This window comes from Gracilinanus agilis, chromosome X (genome assembly GCF_016433145.1).
Source record: "Gracilinanus agilis isolate LMUSP501 chromosome X, AgileGrace, whole genome shotgun sequence".
In the NCBI taxonomy this organism is placed as follows: domain Eukaryota; kingdom Metazoa; phylum Chordata; class Mammalia; order Didelphimorphia; family Didelphidae; genus Gracilinanus; species Gracilinanus agilis.
Window position 1 is genome coordinate 60,062,741 of NC_058136.1, and position 21,805 is coordinate 60,084,545.

Below are 21,805 nucleotides of genomic sequence, written 5' to 3' on the forward strand. Positions count from 1 at the left end.
GAGCCTGAGGACCCAGGTCACGTTTAAAGCCAGGCACTCCCAGACTTCTTGATTGCCCAAACCACCCAGTGGAGTCACAGAGTCAGACACAACTGAACCTACTGAACCACAATCAATTCCTCCCCAGGCTTTAGCAACAGCTGCTTCCCCAGGGTGGGGGGGGGCCTTCCTGCCATTGCCCTTTGAGTGCTGCCCTGGCTCTGTTACACAGGTGTAGGCCTCAACTCTCTCCTGGGCAGGCTTTGGGTGGGGCGAGACTGGGCTGGGTACAGCTGCTCTGCCAGGAAAGCCTGAGGTGTCTATGAAGTTATCCTTCCCAGAAGAAGGGCCGGCCACTACTGGGGCGGCATAATCTAGGAGAGCCCCGAGGGCCACAGAGAGACCTAGAAAACTCTGGTCACTCCCAGGCCAAGATCCCCCGAGCTCTTGGGGAGAAACATCCCTGAACTCCCCTCCCATAGCACTTGGCATGGGCATAGTGACCATGCTTATCCTTCTAGAGGCCTCTCCTTTCATCCTTATAACTCTGGGAGGCAAATGCTGTTATTGTGCCCATTTTACAGAGGAGGAAACTGAGGCTAGGTTAAGTAATTGGTCAAGGTGACATAGATAGCAAGTGTCTGAGGTAGAATTTGAACTCGGGCCTTCTGGATTCTAAAGCGAATGCTCTCTCCACTATGAGACTTAGCTATATCATGTAAAAATGGATGGAACACAAAGGGTCAGTAAGCACTGCAGGGATGGAGCCGTTCGGAGCGGCCCGGAGCACCAGGATACACACAGCGAGCTTACATTAGCTGTTGGCAGAGGTGGCCCGAGGACCCGCACGCCCTCTTGGTGCCTCTTCTGAGAGGGGAGCACCAGGGTCTCATGTGGCCTCTCGGGGTGCCCAGCCCTGGGCCAGGTGCAAACTTGGCCCCGAATTCTGTCTGGCGTTCCAAGTGGGAGCCTCCACCCACTGGTCAAGCTGGTTCTAGGCCAGCCCAGTGTTCCCACACGCCCATACACCCACCTTCCTTCCTGGCCTCCCTCCCTGCTGCTTCGGTTCACCCTTCCCGCCCTCTCTTCCTTCCTCCCTCCTGTCTCCTTCCCCAGCCCTAGAGAGCTGGCGGCCAGCAGCGAGACGGACAGACACTCTGAGAACCCAAGTGGGGATTTTCCAGACAGCTCACATTGTCCTCACTGTGAAAGAATTTGCTCCTCTTGCCCTCCTCAGTGCTTCAGTGGGCTAGAGCCAGGGGAGCTCCCCGGCCCCCTAGTGGCCCCACGAGCCCTCCGAACTCCAGAGTGAAGGAGGGGAAACACTGCCGGACTCTCAGCTGGCTGGCTGGCTTCCTTCCTTCCACTGGCCTCCATCTTATGTCTCGGGCACTCCCCGTCCTTTCTTCAGTGGGGAAGAGGTCAAGAGGGAAAGGGGTGACTTTCCTCCTTCAGGCTGCCTGAGCTCTCTTCCTTTCACCCCCAAAGCTAGACCTCCTTTTGGAATTGCTGCTTCACTCAAAGTCAGGCTCTGCTGTTTGCTGACTGTGTGGCCTTGGACAAGTCCCTTCTCTCAGGGCTGCGGTTCCTCCCTCTATAAGATGAGAGACATGACCTCGATGATCCTGAACATCCTCTGCCAACTCTAAAATGGAGGCTTCTCAGGGGCTTATGGCTCACTAGGGCAAGGCAAGTTGGCATCTCTGCTGTCTCTGACCCCAAGGCTTCCTGAGACGTGGGCTCGGGCGGAAACAGTCCTAGATACCCAACCTGCTGAGCTGGAGACGCAGGCCGGAGGCCATTCCCTTTGGCAGGGGACTTGGAGATCGCCTGTGTCAGAGGTCTAAAGAGAGGAAGTGAGAGCTAGCGCTCCCTGGGGGCCGAAAGGAGAGGGCTCACGGCTGAGCCCAGTCCCTAATCCGGTACTCTGGGGGCCCACAGCACTAGCCAGCTAGGACGCACCTTTGGAAAGGCTCAAGAAGATGGGAGGGAGGGCCCGGAACCTTAAGCAAGCCCTCCAGGGCCTCCTTGCGGCCTGCTGCCCTCCTTCCCAAAGAGCCAAACCTCTGCCTGGGCACAGGGCTGTGTCACCTGGCAACAGGCCGGTGACATCACCATGTCCTGGGGTGATCCTCGTGGCCCATAGCTGAGCTCACATGTTGTGACCAGTGACCCAGGAGGGAGGAATGAGACTGCCAGATAAGGCCTTTCAGATTGGCTGAGTGGCCAAGGTAGGGGGTGCGGAGCATGTGGCATCCCTCCTGCCCGCCCCAGCCCTGCAGACTGCCCCTCCTCGTGTGGCTCCCGCTGCCCCTGTAATGGGAGGGAGGTAACCCAGGTGTGTTCCCTTCTCCCTTTTGAGCAGGGGCACCATCTGCTCCGCTTCCTTTCCTTGGTAGCCCAGGAGTGCAGGAGGGGAGGTGCCTCCGAGTCTCCCTCTGACTCTGAAAATCCAGAATTCTGGGCTGCCCCTCCATCCTGGCCAGCCAGGCTAGAGCAGCCCTGATCTCCCCCTGGTCAACCCACTCCCATGGCTGGGGGCGGCTGGGAGTCCCCCGAACGGGAGCATCTCCGGTAGCTCTGGATCCCAGAGAGAGGGCATCACCCAGAGCTGCCAGAGGAAGGAAAGAAGGTGGGCTGAAAGAGAAGGAGCCAGGCCCGGAGAACCCACTCGTCTCCCAAGCCGACGCTCCTGACCCTGACTGTCCACTGTCTGGCCTCCACAAAGGATGGCATCGGGCCATCCACGCTATCTTGTCCTCGTCTCCTGCGCTCATTCCATGGGCCAGTCTGTGACAATGGGAAGGAATGCCCGCAAGCAGTCCAAGCACAGGTTGGCACTGGGCCCTCAGTCCTGAGCGCCGAGCCCTACTCGGCCCTCCTGATGGACCTTGTAAGCATGATTCAGGCCTTCCATGTGTGCGAGGCTTCATTGTCCCAGCACGCTTGCACATTGTGTGTGGTTCCCGGAAGAAAGCCCACCAGAGATGGCAGCAGGCCGCCTGGCCTTCTCTCATTCTGTCACTGACACAGAAGCACATGGGAAACTGAACCCTGAAGAGGGCAAGGGACTTGGCTACCGCCACATAGCCAGTCGGTGGGTGTTAGAGGAAGGACTCAGACACAGGCCTTCCTGGCTCCAAGGCCATACCCCTAGGCACAAGAATGTGTGCAGAGCTTCTACAGAGGGAGGTTCTGTGACCCTCCCAAACACGTGCACACTGGCAGGGGGCTTTCTCTTCCAGCTCTGAGCTTCTGGCCTTAGTCACAAGGCCTCAGATATTAACCCTCCTTGCCCCATGCCCATGTCAGCTGGCACTCAGAATGGCAGCTAGACCCCACACGAAGGAGTCGGGACTGGATATGGAGGACCTGGGCCTAGTCTCTTCCCCCCTGGGGGCATGCCATTCTCTCCCATCCTCAGCCTCAGTCTGCTCTGGGCTTGGAGCAGCCACCCTCCCTTCAAGCACTAGCCCTCTGAGCCCAGGGAAGGCCCACTTCCCGGCCAAAAGAGCGACGACGAACTTAGCTGGCCTGCCCTGTTCCTGGCCGAGCCTCCCGCCACTTCCCCACCCGGAGCCCTCATGCCCTCGCCCCAGAGCTCTGGAAAACAGTCATTAGCCTGCCCTCGCCCCATAGAGGAAAGGAGGTGCTCCTAACCCTGAGGAGAAATGGGGCAACCACACACTTTAGGCGAGACCACACAGCAATCTCGGAGGCCTCGTGCTCTCCTGTGGCTTCCCAGGGCCTGTTACCTCCCACTCCCGGCTACACCTCCCCAGACTCGGGCTCACCTGCTAGGCCGGTACCCAGCCCGTGGCTGCCTGCCCAAAGCTGCCTTCCACTCCCATCCCGATGCCATTTTGGAAGCCACCTGAGCCACCGATGGCTAGCCCAGGGTTTCACAACTTGGCCCTCCACCCCCAGCCCCCAGCCCACTTCCCTGTTCTCCTCAATAGCCTGAGAAGGAAGCTACCTGTGAGAGAGCACGGAGCCGGGCCCAGAGGCAGAGCCAGAGAGCAGGAAGAGGCTTCCCACAGATAAGTCTAGTCCAGCCCGATCCGGCGGCAGAGTGAGAGGGCAGCTGGTTGGGGGCTCTCCTGTGGGCAGGCCAGAGGTGATCCCAGGAGGGCCCCAGGTCTAGATCCCAAGCCCTCCAGCTAGAGCCCACAGAGGCCTCGTAGCCCCCATGCCAGGAATGCCAACTCTTCTCACCTCCTGCCGCAGAAGCCGGGGCTCCCTTTGAGTGAGGCTCAGCCCACATTCTACCTCCTGGATGAGGCCCTTCCCAGTCCCGCTGCCAGTCGTCCGCAAGCCCTTACTCTCTACTGTGTGCGCGTGTCTGCACATCTGCGTGTAACCTGTAAAGGCTGGGACCAAGCCAGAAATGGAGAGAGCTATCTTGGACTTACTTGTCTGCCTTCCCCCGGAGAATGGGAGCTCCTTGTGGGCAAGGGCTGCTCGGCTTTGGCTCTGTCTCCTCGGGGCGCAGGGCAATGCCCGCTACCCACTAGCTGCTTCCGAAACGCTTGCTGCTGGCTCCACGGGTGAGGGCCTACTGAAGAGATGGGCTTCTCTGGGGGCCACAGCCCTCAAACGGGAGCCCCAGGCCACTCCAGACCTGGAGCCACAAGGCTCTGCTCCCCGGCCAGACCTTGGGAGCAGACTGAACCTGGTGGCCTCGAGCTTCCTGCCTTCAGTTCAGGGTGGCACCTCCTGAGGGAGGGAGGGGCCAGGGCTGCCAGCTGGTGTCTCAGCTCAATGAAAGGCTTCATCTAAATTGGCCTCATTGGGTTCCTCAGCAAACAGGCCATGAATGGCATGGCAAAGTTCGGAAGTGGACCGAAGGTATCTGCTTCCTCCCCTCTGCCCATCGAGTCCCTCATTCTACAGAGGAAGAAACTGAGGCACCATCCTCTGGTTTTCCTTCTGCAGCACTAGGCTGCCTGCCTCACACGTGGAAGGCTAACGCTGTCCCTCCCTTCTCTCTATCTCTCTCCCTCCCTCAGTCTCTTCCTATGTGTCTCTGTCTGCTTCTCTCCCTTTCCCCAGGCCCACCCATATTCCTTCTGGCTAGGACCTCTCTGCCCTCACCAGTTGTCTCTCCCCCACGAGCTTCAAGAAAGGGACAGAACAAATGCCATTAGACTTTACACCTGTCTCGATTTTCCCCTGCCCAAAGAGACACCTGACCCTGGAGACAAAGGTCCTGGATTCAAATCTCCACCTTATTCCTACTTTCTGGGCCTCAGTTTCACCCTCTGTAAAAAGCACGGGTTGAATTGGATGGGCTCTCGGGCCCTTTCCAGAGGCACTTGATTTAGCTGCTGTTCCCAGAGCAGGGGGCCCAGATGGGAAACCGAGTCTAGGGCCAGCCTTTGTACTCACTGGCCCACCAATCAGAAGAGGGCTAGGGGGAGAGCCAGACTGAGTAGATTAGCTGGAGGGAAGAGAGTGTCCAGCACACATAGGTGGCCTGGAAGGTCTTTAGCAGCGTCTACCTCCCTCCTACCCCATAGGCAGCCACCTACTAGAGAAAGGCCGGCCACTACTCTCCTCTTTGCATCTCCACCCTGCTTGCCTTGACAAAGCAAAACATGGCTAAGAGGAGTAAGGCCTCTCGGGCCAGCTTCCGGGCCACACGTGCCCTTCTGAGGGGGGATCGCCCCCGGGAGTTGCGCCTTAGCTCCTTCAAGCCACAGCCAGTAGCTTCCTCTCTTGCAGAGGATCGAGGGCCCCAAAGCCAGGCAGTCAAAAGCCCATTAAGCCGGCTTGACAGTGGGCGCAGAGGCCTTCTTGTCCACCCTCTTCATTTGACGGAGGAAGAGGCTGAGGCCTAGAGAGGGCAGACCTCCTCAGCCAAGGTCCCAGCTCCCGAGTGGCAGGGCCGGGCATCGAGCCAATGGCCTCTCACTCCGTACCTTAGGCGTATTCTACAGCATCTCACTGCCTGTGGGCACTCCTGGGGGTTCGGATCACTTGTCAGCCCCAAAGCAACCTGGGCACAGAAGCCCCTCAAGAGGAAGCCCAGTGCTGGTGGATGGAGCCGCCCCTCCCTCAGCCACTCTCCCCAAGAATTGCTTGGGTCTGGTCCAGGGGAGTCAGAGGCTGGACCAGAGCCAGCCTCTGCCTAAGGGGTTTCAATAAAGCTGGTCTAGCTTGGAAAGTTCACTGAAGCCCCACGGTGCATGTGGGACACTGAGTTCCTTGTACTGGGCTTTGTCCCTCCCCCACACAGCCATGCATAATTTCATCACAGGCAGCTCCGAGGCTCGAAGGACAGGTCAGGACTGGCAGGGTTTGGTGGGGGGTCCACGACGTGAATAACAACTGTTGATGGTGGAGGAGGAGGAGTGAACTCCCCTTGCCCTGGCAAAGAGAACCCCAGAGAAAAGTGCCTAGAAGCTGGTGCCAAGCCTACTCCAAGGGCTCCCACCCCTTCCTCCTAGGGAGCCTCCTGGGCTCTTGGGGGCTCCTCCCTTCCTCTGCCAGAATCTAGTCTCAAACTCACTGGAGGTCCAAAGGGTTGCCATTTAGAAGGGGACTTCTTCTGGAGTGCCGGACGCCAGGGCCGAATCCTGCCTCTGAGCCTCACTGGCTGCGTAATCCTGGGCACCTCAATGGGCTTCCACTCTCTCACCTGTAAAATGGGTACTATAGTACCCAGAGTATTGCCCGGGCACGGTAGTTGTGAGGCTTCGTTGGCTGCCTCGGACCTCTACTTTCTGTGGGACCCTGGTTCAGACTTTCTGCGGGCACCTCGTTCAAACTCTCCACATCCCTAGTAACATCCCTGGCGCGAGTCACTAGGACTTTTTCTCACCAGGCTCTTTCCTCTCTCCTCCTTCCTGGAATCCCTGCCAACAATCTTCGTTGGTGCGTGAAGTTCCCCACCAGGAGTTCTCCACGCTGATGAAGGCACAGGGTCCTTCCAACTTCATTCATGGCCACTCAAAAGAGATTGGCGCCACGATCTACTCGAGAACTTCAAAGTGGCCGAAGAATGCCCGTGGGTTGAGATTTGCCTTGAAGTTGGGTAGGCACCTCACAGAGCTGAACCATCGTTGCCACTAATCTTGGACAGACATCCAAAGCGGACAATGGATGGGACCCAGAATAGAATGGGAAGGCAGGAGTGGGTGGCATCACATTCAAGAGCCTGCGCAGCACTTGGCAGGAGCCCTCACCTCTGCAATGCCAGCGTACTCCCAGGGATCCTACACGGCTACAAATGACAGATCAAGGGAGCATGGCAGTCTCCCAAGAATCCAGATTGTAGGGGCCCCTGAGGGCAATAGAGAGGTGCCTGGTGGGTGTTTGTAGACTTTCATATGGAAAGAGTAGAAAAGAACTCGCCTGGGAAATGATTCATTGGCAGAGGAAGGCGACCGGCTTCTGTGCCATGGAGCGAGAGGAAGGGTGGAAGGACGGGGGCAGAATCACACGGGATGGGCTATACTGAGCCCCACTGGAAGGCATGGCCACACCAAAGAACTGCTGCTGCCAGTGGATTTCCCTTGGCTAAGCAGGGGCTAGGCCGGCACTGCCCTGGGCCTTGGGTGGCTAGAAAAGGGAAACCTAATATTGAAGGGAGTGTGTGGAGGCCAATAGCTGGACAATCTGTGAGTACCCTTCGGATAGTTAACCTCTGTATGCTTCAGCTTCCTCATCTGGGAAATGGGGATAATTCCCCCATCTCATCGATCACGCTTGTTTCATCAACATGTGTCAAATCAACAGGCCCTCGTGTTCCAGGCCTCGTGCTAATCGGACAGTGGGGGACACAACTACGAGCAAAGTCAAGCGGCTATGGCGCGGCCTCAGAGCACCCTGTGGTACGACAGAACTACTGTAGTTATTATGAGTGCCACTTTGCCCTGGGCCTGTGCCAATTGAAGCTGGGCCCTGAATGGACTAGTCCTGAGGGCAGGGAGGCCATTTCCCAGCTTCGTTCATCATATAGAGAAGGAAAGAGAATTCCTGCTTTCTCCTGAGAGTGCTAGACCTAGAGTAAGAAGCCTTGGGTTTGAATCCCGCCCTTGCTGTTTATTTGCCACGTGCTACTCAGTTTCCCTGGTCCTCGGGTTCCTCCTCATCTAGCAAATGAGGGAGTTGGAGCAGATGGCCTTCCTGGCTCTGCGGGCATAATCCTGTGACCGCCAGGGAACGAGAGTCCAAACTCGGCTATTTCAATGGCGCTGTGGGAACCTCATTCATATCGACAGTAAGAAGAAAGCCAAGTGAGAGCCCCGAGTCCCAGAGGTCTTTCTCCAGAGCCTCCAGCAGAAGGAGCTTCCCATGAGTATAGAGGAAATCTGACAGCAGGTGGAGGGCGCACCAATTACTTATTGCCTTGGCCACGGACCCGCGGGGGCCTGGGCCTCTCCAAACGAGGCCCCAACAAAGCACGCAGTGGCTGCCCTTTATAAAGCGATGGAGAGATTGGCCAAACATTTCTGGGAAATGGGTGTGAATTATCCAATGACACAGGAAATAAAATAGGCCTGGAAGATTGTGGGAAATTCTAAATTGGGAAAATCGTTACTCATCTGGAAACAGAGTGGGGTGGGGGATGGTAAAGAACTAGATGATCTCAAAGTGTTAAAGAATCACCAGGCAGAGGAACCCTCTAAGGGCCCAGACCTAGCCAGTGAGGGCCCAGCTTCTGGAACCTTGTCGCACCTGGAGTTCGGTGCCTATGGGGAAGAGAGGGGCCGAGGCCATGTTCAATGAAGGAAGGCCAAAGAATAGAAATGCACATGGGGAAAACTGGGAAAGCAGGAACCAGGGCCCGGCCGGTAGGTTCCAGATCAGTTTTCAGTGGGAGATCTGGAGCAGGACAGGAAAGGGGCCAAGAAATCAAAGGCAGGCCTAGAATTCAGGCAATCCAGGCAGAGCTCTGGTAGGCCCCCCCTGGGATCTTACCTATTCACAAGGACAACCGTGTCCCTCAGCCCACCACAGCAGAGTGTGGCAGCACCTGGGAGTTTGGGGGGGAGCACAATGGGAGAAAAGCATGCCCCCCCAAGCTGTCGGCCCCCTGGGCAAAGTGCCATGGGTCCCAGGCTGGTTAGCTGGGCTTCTCCACAAGCACTGTCCCACGAGGGAGCCAGTGCCCACGGCAGGAAGTAGCCGGGTCCCTTCCATTCTAAAGCCTCTGCTTCTCCACAAAGAAGGAGTTTTCTTGCACCTGAGCTGTGCTCAGGACGACAAATACCCATCACTAGAAGTGTCTGCCATAGGGGCAGCTAGGTGGAGCAGTGGCTAGAACACCAGGCCAGAAGTCAGACGCTTCCTGGCTATGTGCCCCTAGGCAAGTCGCTTATGTCTGCTGATCTTAGTTTCCTTATCTGTGAAATGGGTTGGAGAAGGAAATGGCAAACCTTTCCAGTATCTTTGCCGAGAATCCCCCAAATGGGGTCACGGAGACTCAGAAACGACTGAAACAGCTGAATGACAACAGCAAAAGCCATTGCGCAAAGCTATACTCCATAAAAAACAATTCAGGTGCACTAAGATGTGATAAAAAGCAGGCAGCAGTGTGGCGCAGTGGATAGAGACCTAGAATTGCAGTCAGCACAATGAGGGTTCAAACCAGGCCTCTGACAGCTGCTAACTCTATGATGCTAGTAGACAAGACAATGCACCACTCCGAGATGAAATCTTCTATAAAACAGGCCATGTTTCCCCTCAGAACTGCAATGGGGAGCAGGCCCTTTGCCAGGAAGAGTTCTGAGGTCAGAAGGTGTGTAGCGCCCCCTGCTGGGAGCACAGTCAGGCCATGGGTCATTAACCAGCTGTTTGTTTAGCACCTACTATGCCAGGCACCCCAGTAAGCACTGACAGAAGAGAGTCCCTTCCCTCAGGGAGCTCACCGCCTAATGAGGGAGACAGCATGCAAAGAACCACCCACAAACAAGTTATAAGCAGGATAAACTGGGAATGATCTCAGAGGGACCCCTCCTGAGTCACCGCCTTGTCGTGGAGGAGGAGCTTGTGTGGCTCACCGAAATTCTGAGCTATGCCGTCCACAAAGGGTTGCCCGGGATGGCCAGGCCCTAGCAGGGAGCTCTGACAAAAGAGGATTGGCCCGCCGGAGAAGGAAACAGCAGAGCGCTCCAGTGCCTTTGCTCAGAGAACTCCATGGGCAGTATTAAAATGATCCAAGAAATGCCATCGGGAGATGCTCCTTCAGGTAGTGGCCAGCGCTACTGGGGAAGAGCAGAGGAAAACTACAAGATGCTCCAGAAAGAATGAAGCGGCTGGGCCAAAGCTGTGAGAGGAAGCTCAGCCATGGATGGGTCTAGTGAAGAAAGGAAAGTTTGATGCTGTCAAGATCAATATGGCATTGCTGGTGGAGTTGTGAACTGATCCAACCATTCTGGATGGCAATTTGGAACCATGCCCAAAGGACGTTAAAAGACTGCCTGCCCTCTGATCCAGCCATAGCACTGCTGGGTTTGTACCCCCAAAGAGATCATAGATAAACAGACTTGTACAAAAATATTTATAGCCGTGCTTTTTGTGGTGTCAAAAAACTAGAAAATGAGGGTCTGCCCTTCAATTGGGGAATGGCTGAACAAACTGTGGTATCTATTGGTGATGGAATACTATTGTGCTCAAAGGAATAAAGAACTGGAGGAATTCCACGTGAACTGGGAAGACCTCCAGGAATGGATGCAGAATGAAAGGAGCAGAACCCGAAGAACATTGTACACAGAGACTGATGCACTGTGGTACAATCGACCATAATGGACTTCTCTACTAGCAGCAATGCAAGGATCCAGAGCAAGGCTGAGGGACTTATGAGAAAGAAAAGTAGCCACATCCAGAGGAAGAACTGTGGGAGGAGAAACATAGAAGAAAAAGAACTGCTTGAACACAGGGGCTGATGGGGATATTATTGAGGATGAAGACACTAAACAATAACTTTAATCCAACTATCAATAATTTGGAATTAGGTCTTGATCAATGATACATGTAAAACCCAGTGGAATTGTGCATCGGCTAAGTGGGGTGGGAGGGTTTGAGGAGAGGGAAAGAACACGAAATATGTAACTATGGGAAAATATTCAAAATAAAAATTTTAAAGATTAAAAAAATATGGCATAGGGACCTGGGATGTAAGATCTGCAGACCAAAGTAAGCTGCACATGGTCAAATAGGACATGGAAAGACTAAACATTGACATCTTGAGTGTCAGTAAGCTCAGATGGATGAGAACTGGTGAATTTAGTTCAGGCCATCACTCCATCTACTACTGGGGGCAGTAGCCCTCAGAATCAATAAAAAGGTGAGAAAAGCAGCACTGGGCTGGGCTGTGATCTCAAAAAGGACAGAATGATGTCTGTTCAAATCCAAGGCAGCCCATTCAACATCACAGTAATGCACATCTCTGCTCTAGACCAGCATTGGCAAAGCTGTGGCACGCGTGCAGAGCCGGCGCTGGGGGAACTGCTCCATTCCCCCCTTCCTGGGGCCTGAGGACATTTTTGCATGCCCCTCCTCTGTCCGACTGCCCAAAGTGAGCACTTCCTCCCTCCGCTCTCTGGGGTCAGGGATGAGGGAGTTCACAGGCAGCTTGAAGTTGCAGTTTGGGCACATGAACTTGAAAACCTTCGCCACTGCTGCTCTAGGCACTGATGCCGAAGAGGCCAAAGTTGCTCAGTTCTATGAAGATCTGCAACGTCTTCTAGAAATCACCCCCCAAAAGCCGTCACCTTCGTCACAGGGGGTTGGAATGATAAAGGGGGCAGTCAAAAGAGGACTGGCCTACCGGGCAAGTTTGGCCTCGGAGCACAAAGTGAAGCAGGACAGAGACTAGTGGAGTTTTGGCAGGATAACTCTCAGGCCAGAACAAGCAAACACTGTTTTTCGACAAGCCAAAAGGCCACTGTGCACACGGGCGTCCCCTGAGGGTCAATATTGAAATCTGATTGATTCTACCCTTTGCAGCCAAAGGTGGAGAAGCTCTATTCGGTCAGTTGAAACAAGACCTGGAACTGACCGTGGCTCTGCTCATGAGTCTCTCATTATAACATTCAGACTGAAATCGAAGAAAGTAGGCCAAGCCATCTGACCATCTAGGTTTGGCCTAAACAACATCCCTTATGAATATGAAGTGGAAGTGATGAATAGGTTTAAGGGATTAGATCTGGTGGCTAGAGTGCCTGAAGAAGTCTAGACAGAGGTTCACCATACAGTAGAGGAGGCAGCAACAAAACATCTCCAAGAAAAAGAAGAGCAAGAAAGCCAAATGGCCATCTGATGAGGCTTTACAAACAGCCCAGGAAAGAAGGAAGATGAAAGGGAAAGAGCTAACCTAGTGAATGCGGAATGTCAGCCAATAGCAAGGAGAGATGGGAAGGTTTCCTTAAATGAGCAATGCAAAGAAATAGGAGAAAACAGAATGGGAAAGACAAGAAAACCAGAGATGCCAAAGGAATGTTTCCCAACAGGCACGCTCAAAGACAAAAGATGTAACAGAAGTAGAAACGATTAAAAAATGAAACTACAAGAAAGATTTTCCCATCGCCAAGAACCGCCGTGGCGTGGTTACTGATGTCGAGCCAGGCAATCGGGGAATGAGGTCGAGCATGCCTTTGGAAGCGGTGCTAACAGTCAGGGTTATGGAGGCGACTGAAGTCCAGCGGAGCTAGTTCAAATCCTAAAAGACAATGCTGTTAAAGTGCTGCGCTCAATATGCCAGCAAATTTGGAAAAGTTGGTCGTGGCCACCGGCCTGGAAAAGATCGGTTTCTCTGCTAATCCTAAAAAAGGGCTGAACGCTTCCGCTCATTTCACGTGCCAGCCTTTGTGTGGATCCCAACGGAACGGGGCAAGTCGAGTATTGGACCGTCTCACTTGTCTCCTGAGGAGCCTGTATGTGGGGCAAGAAGCAACCGTTAGAACCCACCATGGAACGAGTGGTTGGTTTGCGATTCTGAAAGGAGTATGACAAGGCTGTCTGTTGTCCCCTGATTTATTTCACTTCCCTCCAGAGGACATCACGCAGAATGCCAGGTGGGACAAATCAAAAGCCAGAATTAAGGCTGCTGGGAGAAACATCAACCATCTCAGATGTGGGGACGGTGGCGCTACCAGTCTGCCAGCAGAAAGGAAAGGAGAATTGAGAAGCTCTTGATTGGCATGAAAGAAGAGAATGTAAAAGCTGCCTTGAAGCTTTCTATCTAAAAAACTAAGATCTTGGGAACTGATCCCATCACTGCCTGGCAAATAAAGGAAGTAGAAATGGAAGCAGGGTCAGATTTTACATGCTTGGGCTCAAAGATCCCCACCGAGGCCGACTGCAGCCCTGAAACGCAAAGGCGCTCGCTGCTGTGGCCAATGTGGTCGGCGCGTGACCTTGCCAGCTCGGGACCTCATAGCCAAAGCTGCGGCTGTGAGGATTGGCCTCTCTGGAAAACGGAGGGCCGCAGGATCAGCGCTCTGGCAGCGAGGTGCCGCTGGGGAAGACTTCGGAGAGCCCCTTGGCCAGCGGGGAGACCGAATCAGTTCCGACCTCCAGAAATCCATTCAGACTATTCTTTGCAAGGACAGATGCCACAGCTGAAGCGGAGACACTCCGGCCACCTAATGAGAAGCCGGCACTCACTGGCAAAGCGTTCCCCGTGTTGGGAGAGGCTGAAGGCTAACGGAGGAGGAGGAGACGGAGCGAGGCCGTTCTGGGGACAGTGGAGAACAGAAGGGCCTGGTGCGCTCGTCCATGGGGTCGTGAAGAATTGGGCACAACAGTTCTGCCAATGGGGCAGGTCCAGCTCCTGCCTAAAGAGTCCAGTAAACAGAGTAGGTCTGAGCCTGAGGTTTCCTTGGACTCCAAGCAGTCTGGAGGGCTCATTTCCCGGAGAGAACTCCGGCTCTTCATGGGCACGGCTTCTTTACTTTCTGGTTTTGTGTCTCCAGTGCCCAGCACCAAGCCTGGCATCAAGGAGCCCCTTGACAAATACTTGCCCGATTGAGGGGCAAACTGAGGCCCAGAGAGGGAAGAAGGCACAAAGGCAGGCCTAGAAGCCAGCCTTTGGGTAGAGACTCCAGGACATTTCCCCTAGGCAGCACTGCCCTTACCAAATCTCCGCTGCCCAGAGCCTTTACAGAGAAGTGAGGGAGTAGGGGCCTCTTTTGTTTGGGGTGTGCTGTTCTTTGACCCCCAGCCTGCACCCCAAGGAGTTCTCATCCAGATCCCCTCTTTAGGAAAGCAGCTGGACATCAGGAAGAAGGGTGGGGCTTCCTGGAGGGGGAGCCAACCAAGGGCCTCCTCCGACCCACAGTCCCTCCCCTCTAGTTGGCTCATAAGAGGCAGGAGTGGACTCACCTGAGTAAGGCAGGGTAAGGGAGAGAAGGGCATCTGGGGCTTCCTTCTTGGCCCTCTCCAGGGCACCTAGGTTGGGCTGGGCTGAGCTGAGCTGCTCGGGGCTGATGCACCCCTGAACCCCGGCCCCGCAGGTCTCCCTGAGGGCAGCTGTCTGATAGTCTAGGTCCCCACGTGCCCTCAAATCCCTCCCTTCCTCTTTCTATCCAGGGGTGGCCGTGGTGCCATGGGGGCAGACTGGCTCCTGTGGGCACTGCTCTTTGCCCTGGAGCTGAGCTCCCTGAAGGGTACCAGTGCCCAGGATGCTGTAGCTCCTGCCCAGGTGGCCACGCAGCTGCCCCTGCTCAGGGCGCTGCTGCAAGAAGTGCCCGCAAAGACCCCCCCAAGGCAGCTGGCTCGAGGGCGCCCCCTGCAGTACATGCTGGAGCTATACCGGCAGAGCGCCGACCTGCAAGGTCACCCACGGGAGAACCGCACCTTCCGAGTCGATGCTGTGAGGCTGGTGAGGCCGGCGGGCCACCGAGCACTGCCCCCCCGGGGTGAGTGGGGCAGAGGAGCAGGGGGGGAGAGGGTCAGACCCCAGATGCCTTCGAACCTGAGAAGCTCCTCATCTTTCAGAGGAGGAAACTGAGTCACTCCAGGCTGGGGAGGTCAGCTGCAGCTCCCTTTGAGGAGAATGGGGGTTGGGGGGGCAGCTCTGGTTGGGGAACCATGTGTTGTGGCCAGCCTCCACACCTGCCCTCCCTTCCTCCCTGTCTCCACCCCCCCCCTCCATCTTGGGGCCAAGATGTGAGTCATCCCTTTCTTTGCAGCAGGGAGAGAGGGCGGCTCTGCCACTTCCCAGCTGAGGCGCCCCACCCTGCTCCTGGAAGCCCAGGATGAGGTCAGGGAGGAGAGGGCCCCTCCCTCCTTCTGGTCTAAGTGGGGCCCCCTTGTCCCCCAGGATCCAGCAACACAAGCCAAAGGCCCTTCGACACTTGCTTTTGGGGGAAGGGGTGTCCAGCAAGTAACTCGAGGCTAAAAGGCTCCCTCAAAGTCAGGAGTCTAGTATGGCCAATGTGATGGACTTCCAACCCCTACACCCCCTGAGCCTCGGTCTCCCCATCTGTAAAATGGGGCGGAAAATGTCTGTCGCATCTATTTTATCACACATGGTTGCTGGGAGCGGTTCTGAGAAGACAGTAATGCCTTCAGCTTCTGGTCTAGACGCTTGATCTCAGAGGCAGAGGGAACCTCCATTCCCCTTACAGATCCACAGCTGCTCGGGAACGTAAGTGGTCTAGAGAAATGCCTGGGCACTGACTAGTAGACAGACGACTTGTCCAAGGTCCCATGAAGGGGTCTGTAAATGGCCGTCAAATCAACATTTATTAGGCACCAGCCAGCTCCCACGTGGGCGGGCCTCTAGCAGCTGCCTCTGCCCTCAGTGTGGTTGATAATTGCCAAAAGCATGTCTGCAGTTTCCTAGTTGCCTGCTATTGGTACTCGTTGCGTCAAGCTTCAGAGTAGGGGTTCCGGACCCCGGGCTCCCATTTCAAACGGCAGGAGGCCTTCGTTTTACCGAAGCCAATGAGCTTCGGCCCGGGGACCCTGGGAGACTTGCCTTCCACCTGGAGGAACTCGGAAGAGCCTCGGGAAGCCGGTTGCACCTGTGCTTGGAACCCCCCCACCCACTCACCCGCCAGCCAGCCCCCGCCAGTTAGTGAGTCGGCTAGCTAACTGATTTGAACTGGCCTTGGTCTTCTTCTAGAGCGAGGGTCGGCAACCTTTTTGGCCGAGAGAGCCATAAACGCCACATTTTTTAAAATGTAATTTCATGAGAGCCGTGCAGTGCTCACAGGCCGCTCCTGTAACAGCGCCTGAAAAAATGGACTTTGTGGCTCCTGCAGAAAGAGCCATACGTTGCCGACCCCTGCTCTGGAGGCTGGAAAGGAGGCCAGCAGGCACCTTGGGAAGCCTGAAAGCCTCGACCTGGGAAAGGACTCATGGCATTTCCCCTCTGGCCTCCGGCCTTGTCGGTGCTAGACACCCCAGCAGGCGCAGGGAGGGGGCCCTCAGTCCGCCTCGTTCCTCCGAGCTCTGGTGGCGGGGCCTCACTCGGCAAGCCTTGGGCCGAGCCCTGCCTGGGCTTCCTCCCAGTTCTCACTGGGGCAGTGGAGGGCCTTCTGAGCTTCTATCAGTCCAGACTTTCCCCTGGGTCAGCCGCTTGGTGTCAGGATAGCCTCAGGCTTGGTGGAAAGTTGGCCTCTTGCCCTGGGCTCCCTGGAGAGGGTGTGGAGAAATCGGTCTGCCAGGGGCTCCCCATCCTAGCACTGCCTCATCCGAGGGAGGCTGTGAAGAGGCTGCCAAGGAGGTCCTTGGTCTGAAACAAGCTTTAGGCTGGAGCCTGAGGAGAGGCGGCCCGAGCAATGGAGGGAGTGAGGGTGCGTGGGGTGGGGGCAGCCGCACAGGAAGGGTGGAGCCTGGGAGGAGGAGGAAGATGCTTGGGAGTGGAGGTGACTCACCACTTCCAGAGAGGGAGAGCAAGCTGGCCTCAGGTTAGGTCTGTGGGTGTCCCCCTCCCATCCCAGGACCAGCCACTTCTCAAATGAATGACCAACCCGCCCCCCCCCACCCCAGGGCCCTTCCAACCCTAACAGACTTTGGACTTTGTGGTCATGGCAATCATAAACAACCGACAGGCATTCCCAAAGTGCCTACTATGTGTGATGCTACTGTATAGAATATGGGAGGGCCCCTAACGGGCCTTAGGTAAGGAGTGCTACTTGCACTGGGCCTTGAAGGAACCCAAGGATTGGAAGAGGTGCAGGCAAGAAGGGAGTGGATCTCGGCCCTAGGGGAGGGACCACCAGTGCAAAGACATGGGAGGAGGGAGGGAGGGATGGCAGCTCTCTGGCACAAGTAACACCAAGTAGGGCCGTTTGGCTAGACCCTGGAGGCTATGAAGAAGAAGAAGAATCTAGAAGGCCGGAAGGGATGGCTGGAGCCGGTGCTTCAAAAGTCCAATGGAGGGCTTTGGATTTTGTTCTCGAGACAGTCGGGAACTTCTTCAGTTTGGGGATAAAGCTTAGGGATTTCTGATTCTGGGCTTCAAAAGGGAAGTCAATTGAGGCAGCTGACAGAATGGCCTGGGATGAATTAAGAAGCCCTCCGAGTAGGCCAGGTGAGAGGTGATGGAGGACCAGAAGTTGGTGGAGGCCGTTTGAGTAGGAAGAAAACAAAGATGGCCAACTGGCCCTCAGGGTGAGGACCACAGAGGCTGAGTAGCCCTTTCCCAAGGATGGGAAGGCTGGATTAGACCAAGCGTCCACGGGACAGGCATTTCTGACTGAACATTTCCATGTGTTGGAGTTTGGGGATATCCCACAGTCGCTTGGTGGTGGCAAAGAAGCTCTTGGGTCAGTCTGAAGAGCATAGTAATGGACCTTTTTCTCTTGCCCTTAAAAGGTCTGCAGGGGGATTTGTCTCCATTTTACAAGAGGGAAATGAGGCTCGGGGAGGGGGGGGGAATCAGTGACATAAACTGTGTCTCCCTGTCACCGTCTCCCTCCATCGTCTCCCTCTCTCTTTCTCCCTCACCGTCTCTGTGTCTCTATCTTTCTCTCGCACACCCCTGTGAGGATGATGCCCTCTTGGCCGAGAAGGTCTCTGACTCGGGAGAGGTGGCGAGCTGACTTCCTTGCTCTCTTTCCATCCTCCTCCATGAAAAGGCATCGTGCTAGCCGTTCACCCAGACCCATGAACTACACTTATTTCAAGTTCTGGGAGATCTTGAGGACAGGAACCCGGCCTCATTCATCCTTTGCGTACAGTCGGGACCTAACATGTAGGCGTAGCTTCCTGAGAGTCACTGGAAGGAAGCCTCTAGGCAGGCAGCTTCTGGGAAAAAAGCCTCTGAGGAATCTTCTTGCTGCAGGTTCTATTGGCGTCCCATCTCTGGGTTTTTCAAAATCTGAGGCTCCGTTAGTTCCGAGTTCTTCCTGCGTGTCTAGCTTCTTAAGCCTCCTTTCTGGTCCACACCCCAGTTTAGTTCTATAGCTAATGAGACCCATCTTAACTGAGATGAAAATGCAGTTCTTGGGGGTAGCTCGGTGGATGGAGAGCCAGGCCTAGAGACGGGAGGTCCTGAGTTCCAATCTGGCCTCAGACACTTCCCAGCTGGGTGACCCTGGGCAAGTCCCTTGACCCCCATGGCCTAGCCCTCACCGCTCTTCTGCCTTGGAACCAATACACAGGATTGATTCTAAGATGGAAGGCGAGGGGTTAAAAAATGCAGTCCTAAAACTGTGGGAGCTCAGAGGGATCTTGGAGGACTTTGAGTTAATGTTCTCACCCTCTTAGAGCTGAAAAAACTGAGGTCTAGAGGGATCGTGACTTGTCCGGGCTAGGAAGTAACAAAGTGGCACCTGAACTCCATCCCTTATCAGGTGGGTTAGGAAGGGGAAACTCTCTGGGAGGTCAGAAGCTGACTGCCCGTTCCTCTTGCCTCCTCCATGCAGGTCCCTGGTACGTGCAAACCCTAGACTTCCCCCTCCAGCCAAACCATGAGGGATACCGGCTTGTGAGAGCTGCAGTTGCTTACCGTCCTCACCTCCGCCTGTCTCACTCCCATCTCTCGTGCCATGTGGAACCCTGGGCCCACAAGAGCTCCCTCCTCCTGGGGGGAGGCTCCCCAGGGTTTGCTCTGCCTGAGGCCTGGGCCGAGATGGACATCACCAATTACATTCAGCAGCAATTCTGGCCTCAAGAGAGGAGGAGAACCCTTCGCATTCAAGTCAAGTGTGAACAGCAAGACAGGACCGCGCTTGGCCTGGGCTGGAGGCAGGCACTGGCTACCGACACTGCTTTCCTGGTTCTGTATTTCAACAACACTTTTAATAGCATGCCCCAAGCTGGTCTACAAGAACCTCTGGCAGGGGATCCTGGGGTAGCTGATCCCCTTTTGCTGGCCCGGCAAGTCCGTCAGGTGGACCCCATGAGATCCGAGGTGCCTGGCCCTTCGCCGGAGGAGACCCTGTGTTCTCTCCATCCTTTCCGGATTAGTTTCCGCCAGCTGGGCGTAGAAAACTGGATCATTGCCCCAAACCTGTACAGCCCTAACTACTGCAAGGGGTCCTGCCCTCGGGTGCTACACTCTGGCTTCTGCTCGCCCAACCATGCTATCATTCAGAACCTCATCAACGAGTTGGTGGACCGGAACATCCCCCGCCCTTCGTGCATCCCTTATAAGTACACGTCCATTAGTGTCCTGCTGGTCGAGGCCAGCGGCAGCATCCTTTACAAAGAATATGAAGACATGATTGCTCAGTCCTGTACCTGCAGGTGAGCGCGGAAGCCAGGAGGCCAGCTTAGTCGGCACCCCGTGGTGATATTGACCTCCTTTCACGGATCCCCACACTCCCACCCGGCTGGACACGGTTTTTCTTCCTCCGACGCTCACCATACTTTCCCCCCCACCACTGATTTCAAAAGCAAACCCAAGCTTGACATCTGCCTGAGCACCTCCTGGCTTAGGAGACTACTTCCTCGGCGGCCCCGCCTCCTGCTTCTTCACGTCTCCCGCCAGGAGAATCTCTGGGACTGGTGTGACAGAAGGTGGGCGGTTTGTTCTTTGGCAGCCATAGCCCTAACACCCGTCTAAATAAGGCCCACGTTCTCCTGTCTAGAGCCTCTGGTTCCCCTAGCAGGGACCAAGCAGAGCAGCCCTGAGGTCTAGTAGGAAAGTGCCATTTGACTTGTCGGAATTTGGATTTTGGTGGGGGGGGGGTGCTTTTAAGCCTCCCAGGGAAGGAGCTGGGGTTCTCGGCCCTCACGGCTCCCGTATCTGCTAAGACTGCCATTTGTTCTTCCACCCTGGCTGGGCCTTTTGGAGCACCGTCGTTCCCTTGCTGCTGCTGCTGCTGCTGCCGCCGCCTGGGCCCTCGTGGCTCGCTCTCGGTTAGCCAGGATGCAGAAGGAAGTGGGCAGAGAGAGAGGATTCCTGGAATTGACTGGAGGGTTTGTTTCTCTTCAGCCCACGTGTGTTTGGTGAGGAAGAGGGAGCGAGGAGCTCGCATCCCTTCCTCAGAGGAAGTCGTGGCCGAGTTCTTCTTTTAAAATAATGTCTAGGACAGAAAAAGCTTCACTAAATGTTTTCTCGTTTTATGTACAAAGAAAACCAGCCCACCAGCTGGAGTGTGTGTCACTTGGTGGTTGGGAGGGAGGCGAGGGTGGAGGCGGCACGACTCTCGGGGAAGGTGGGAGGCCCCAGTGTGCTGTGCCAGGGGTGGAGGGCAGGCAGGCACTCACGGTTTGCTGTTCATTTTAAACTCGACTAAGGACAAGGGGCATAGCTGTGGGCCTGACACTTTTTTAAGGAAGTTTTGACACCACTTGGGCTGGGTTGGAAATGAGGCTGGCTTCCTTCATACAACTGACCGGAGAGGAGAGTGGCACTGCTGTAGCAAGCGGCCCGTCCTTTCTGACAAAGGATCAATGATAGGAATGATAGGAATTTTCTATTTTTGTGCTATATTTAACTATTGGGGGGGGTTACATTGTAATAAATAAATTAATAATTTAATAAATTAATACATTAATAAATGACCAAATAAATAAATAAAGTATTTTGCTAAAGAAAAAGGTTGCACTTTCTTGGGTTGGGAGTCGTCGTTGGGGAGTGGAAAGGCCTCGGTTTCTCCTATTCGCTCCTCTCCAAAGGGTTCTTCTAGCTAGATTTGAGAGTCTAGGCCTTAGCTGGATCAGCCGGGGATCTGGGCCATGCATATCCCTCTCCCTCCATTTTGGGGGCCCAGGAAAGGTGGAGGCCTTTTCCCCATTTGAAATCTAAACGAATTTGGCTCAATCCAACCACAGTGAAAAGCACAGGTTCCCGGCCCTCAAGGAGATTCCTTGCCATTGACTTATAATGGATCTCCCTTACTACCAGGCATGTTGAGAACAAATGAGAAAGAACTGGGCCTCACGAGGCTGGGGGCGGGGGGCTGTGAGGGACTCTAGAAACCCCCAATTTATTTTGCGGGGGTTGAACCTTAGGGTGTTCTTGGTTTGGAACTATGTAGGTCCCTGGGCCAAAGATGGGACTCATTGAGGGTGACATTTATGGACTGTCTGTGGCTATCAGGAGAGCTGAGGCCCTTTTGCCATCTCTGGCGATCTAGAGAAGAATGACAACCTATCTACTCTTCTCATGGGAAGCCCAATCCTGAGGTTCCCCAGGGGAACTCTGGGTGGGGACAGCTGAACTAAAGGAGGGCAATTTTTACGAAGCACCCAGGACGGCACCGTAGCCATAAAAAACCCAGAGTGGGGTGGGGGGGGGTCATAGGTCACACAAAGGCAATTCCAGGAATACTAGGTGTAGGGTAGGCTTCATCAAGACCCAAGTATATTCTGAGCCATGAAACAGTCAGTGGCGAAAGCAAGTCTCATAAGACCCTAGCCTATGCTAGCCAGCGGGGGGGGGGGGGGGGTGGGGGGTTTGTGCCCCAAGGGGGCG

The 21,805-nt window shown here is 55.1% G+C and overlaps 1 protein-coding gene across 1 annotated transcript; it reads left to right on the top strand.

Annotated features, from left to right (window-relative positions):
* The first annotated feature begins 14,533 nt into the window (after nucleotides 1-14,533).
* On the top strand, nucleotides 14,534-19,633 carry BMP15 (bone morphogenetic protein 15). Its single transcript, XM_044682521.1, has 2 exons — nucleotides 14,534-14,846; nucleotides 18,807-19,633. The coding sequence occupies exons 1-2, from the start codon at nucleotides 14,534-14,536 to the stop codon at nucleotides 19,631-19,633; spliced, it is 1,140 nt and encodes a 379-aa protein (XP_044538456.1).
* Nucleotides 19,634-21,805: the final 2,172 nt, after the last annotated feature.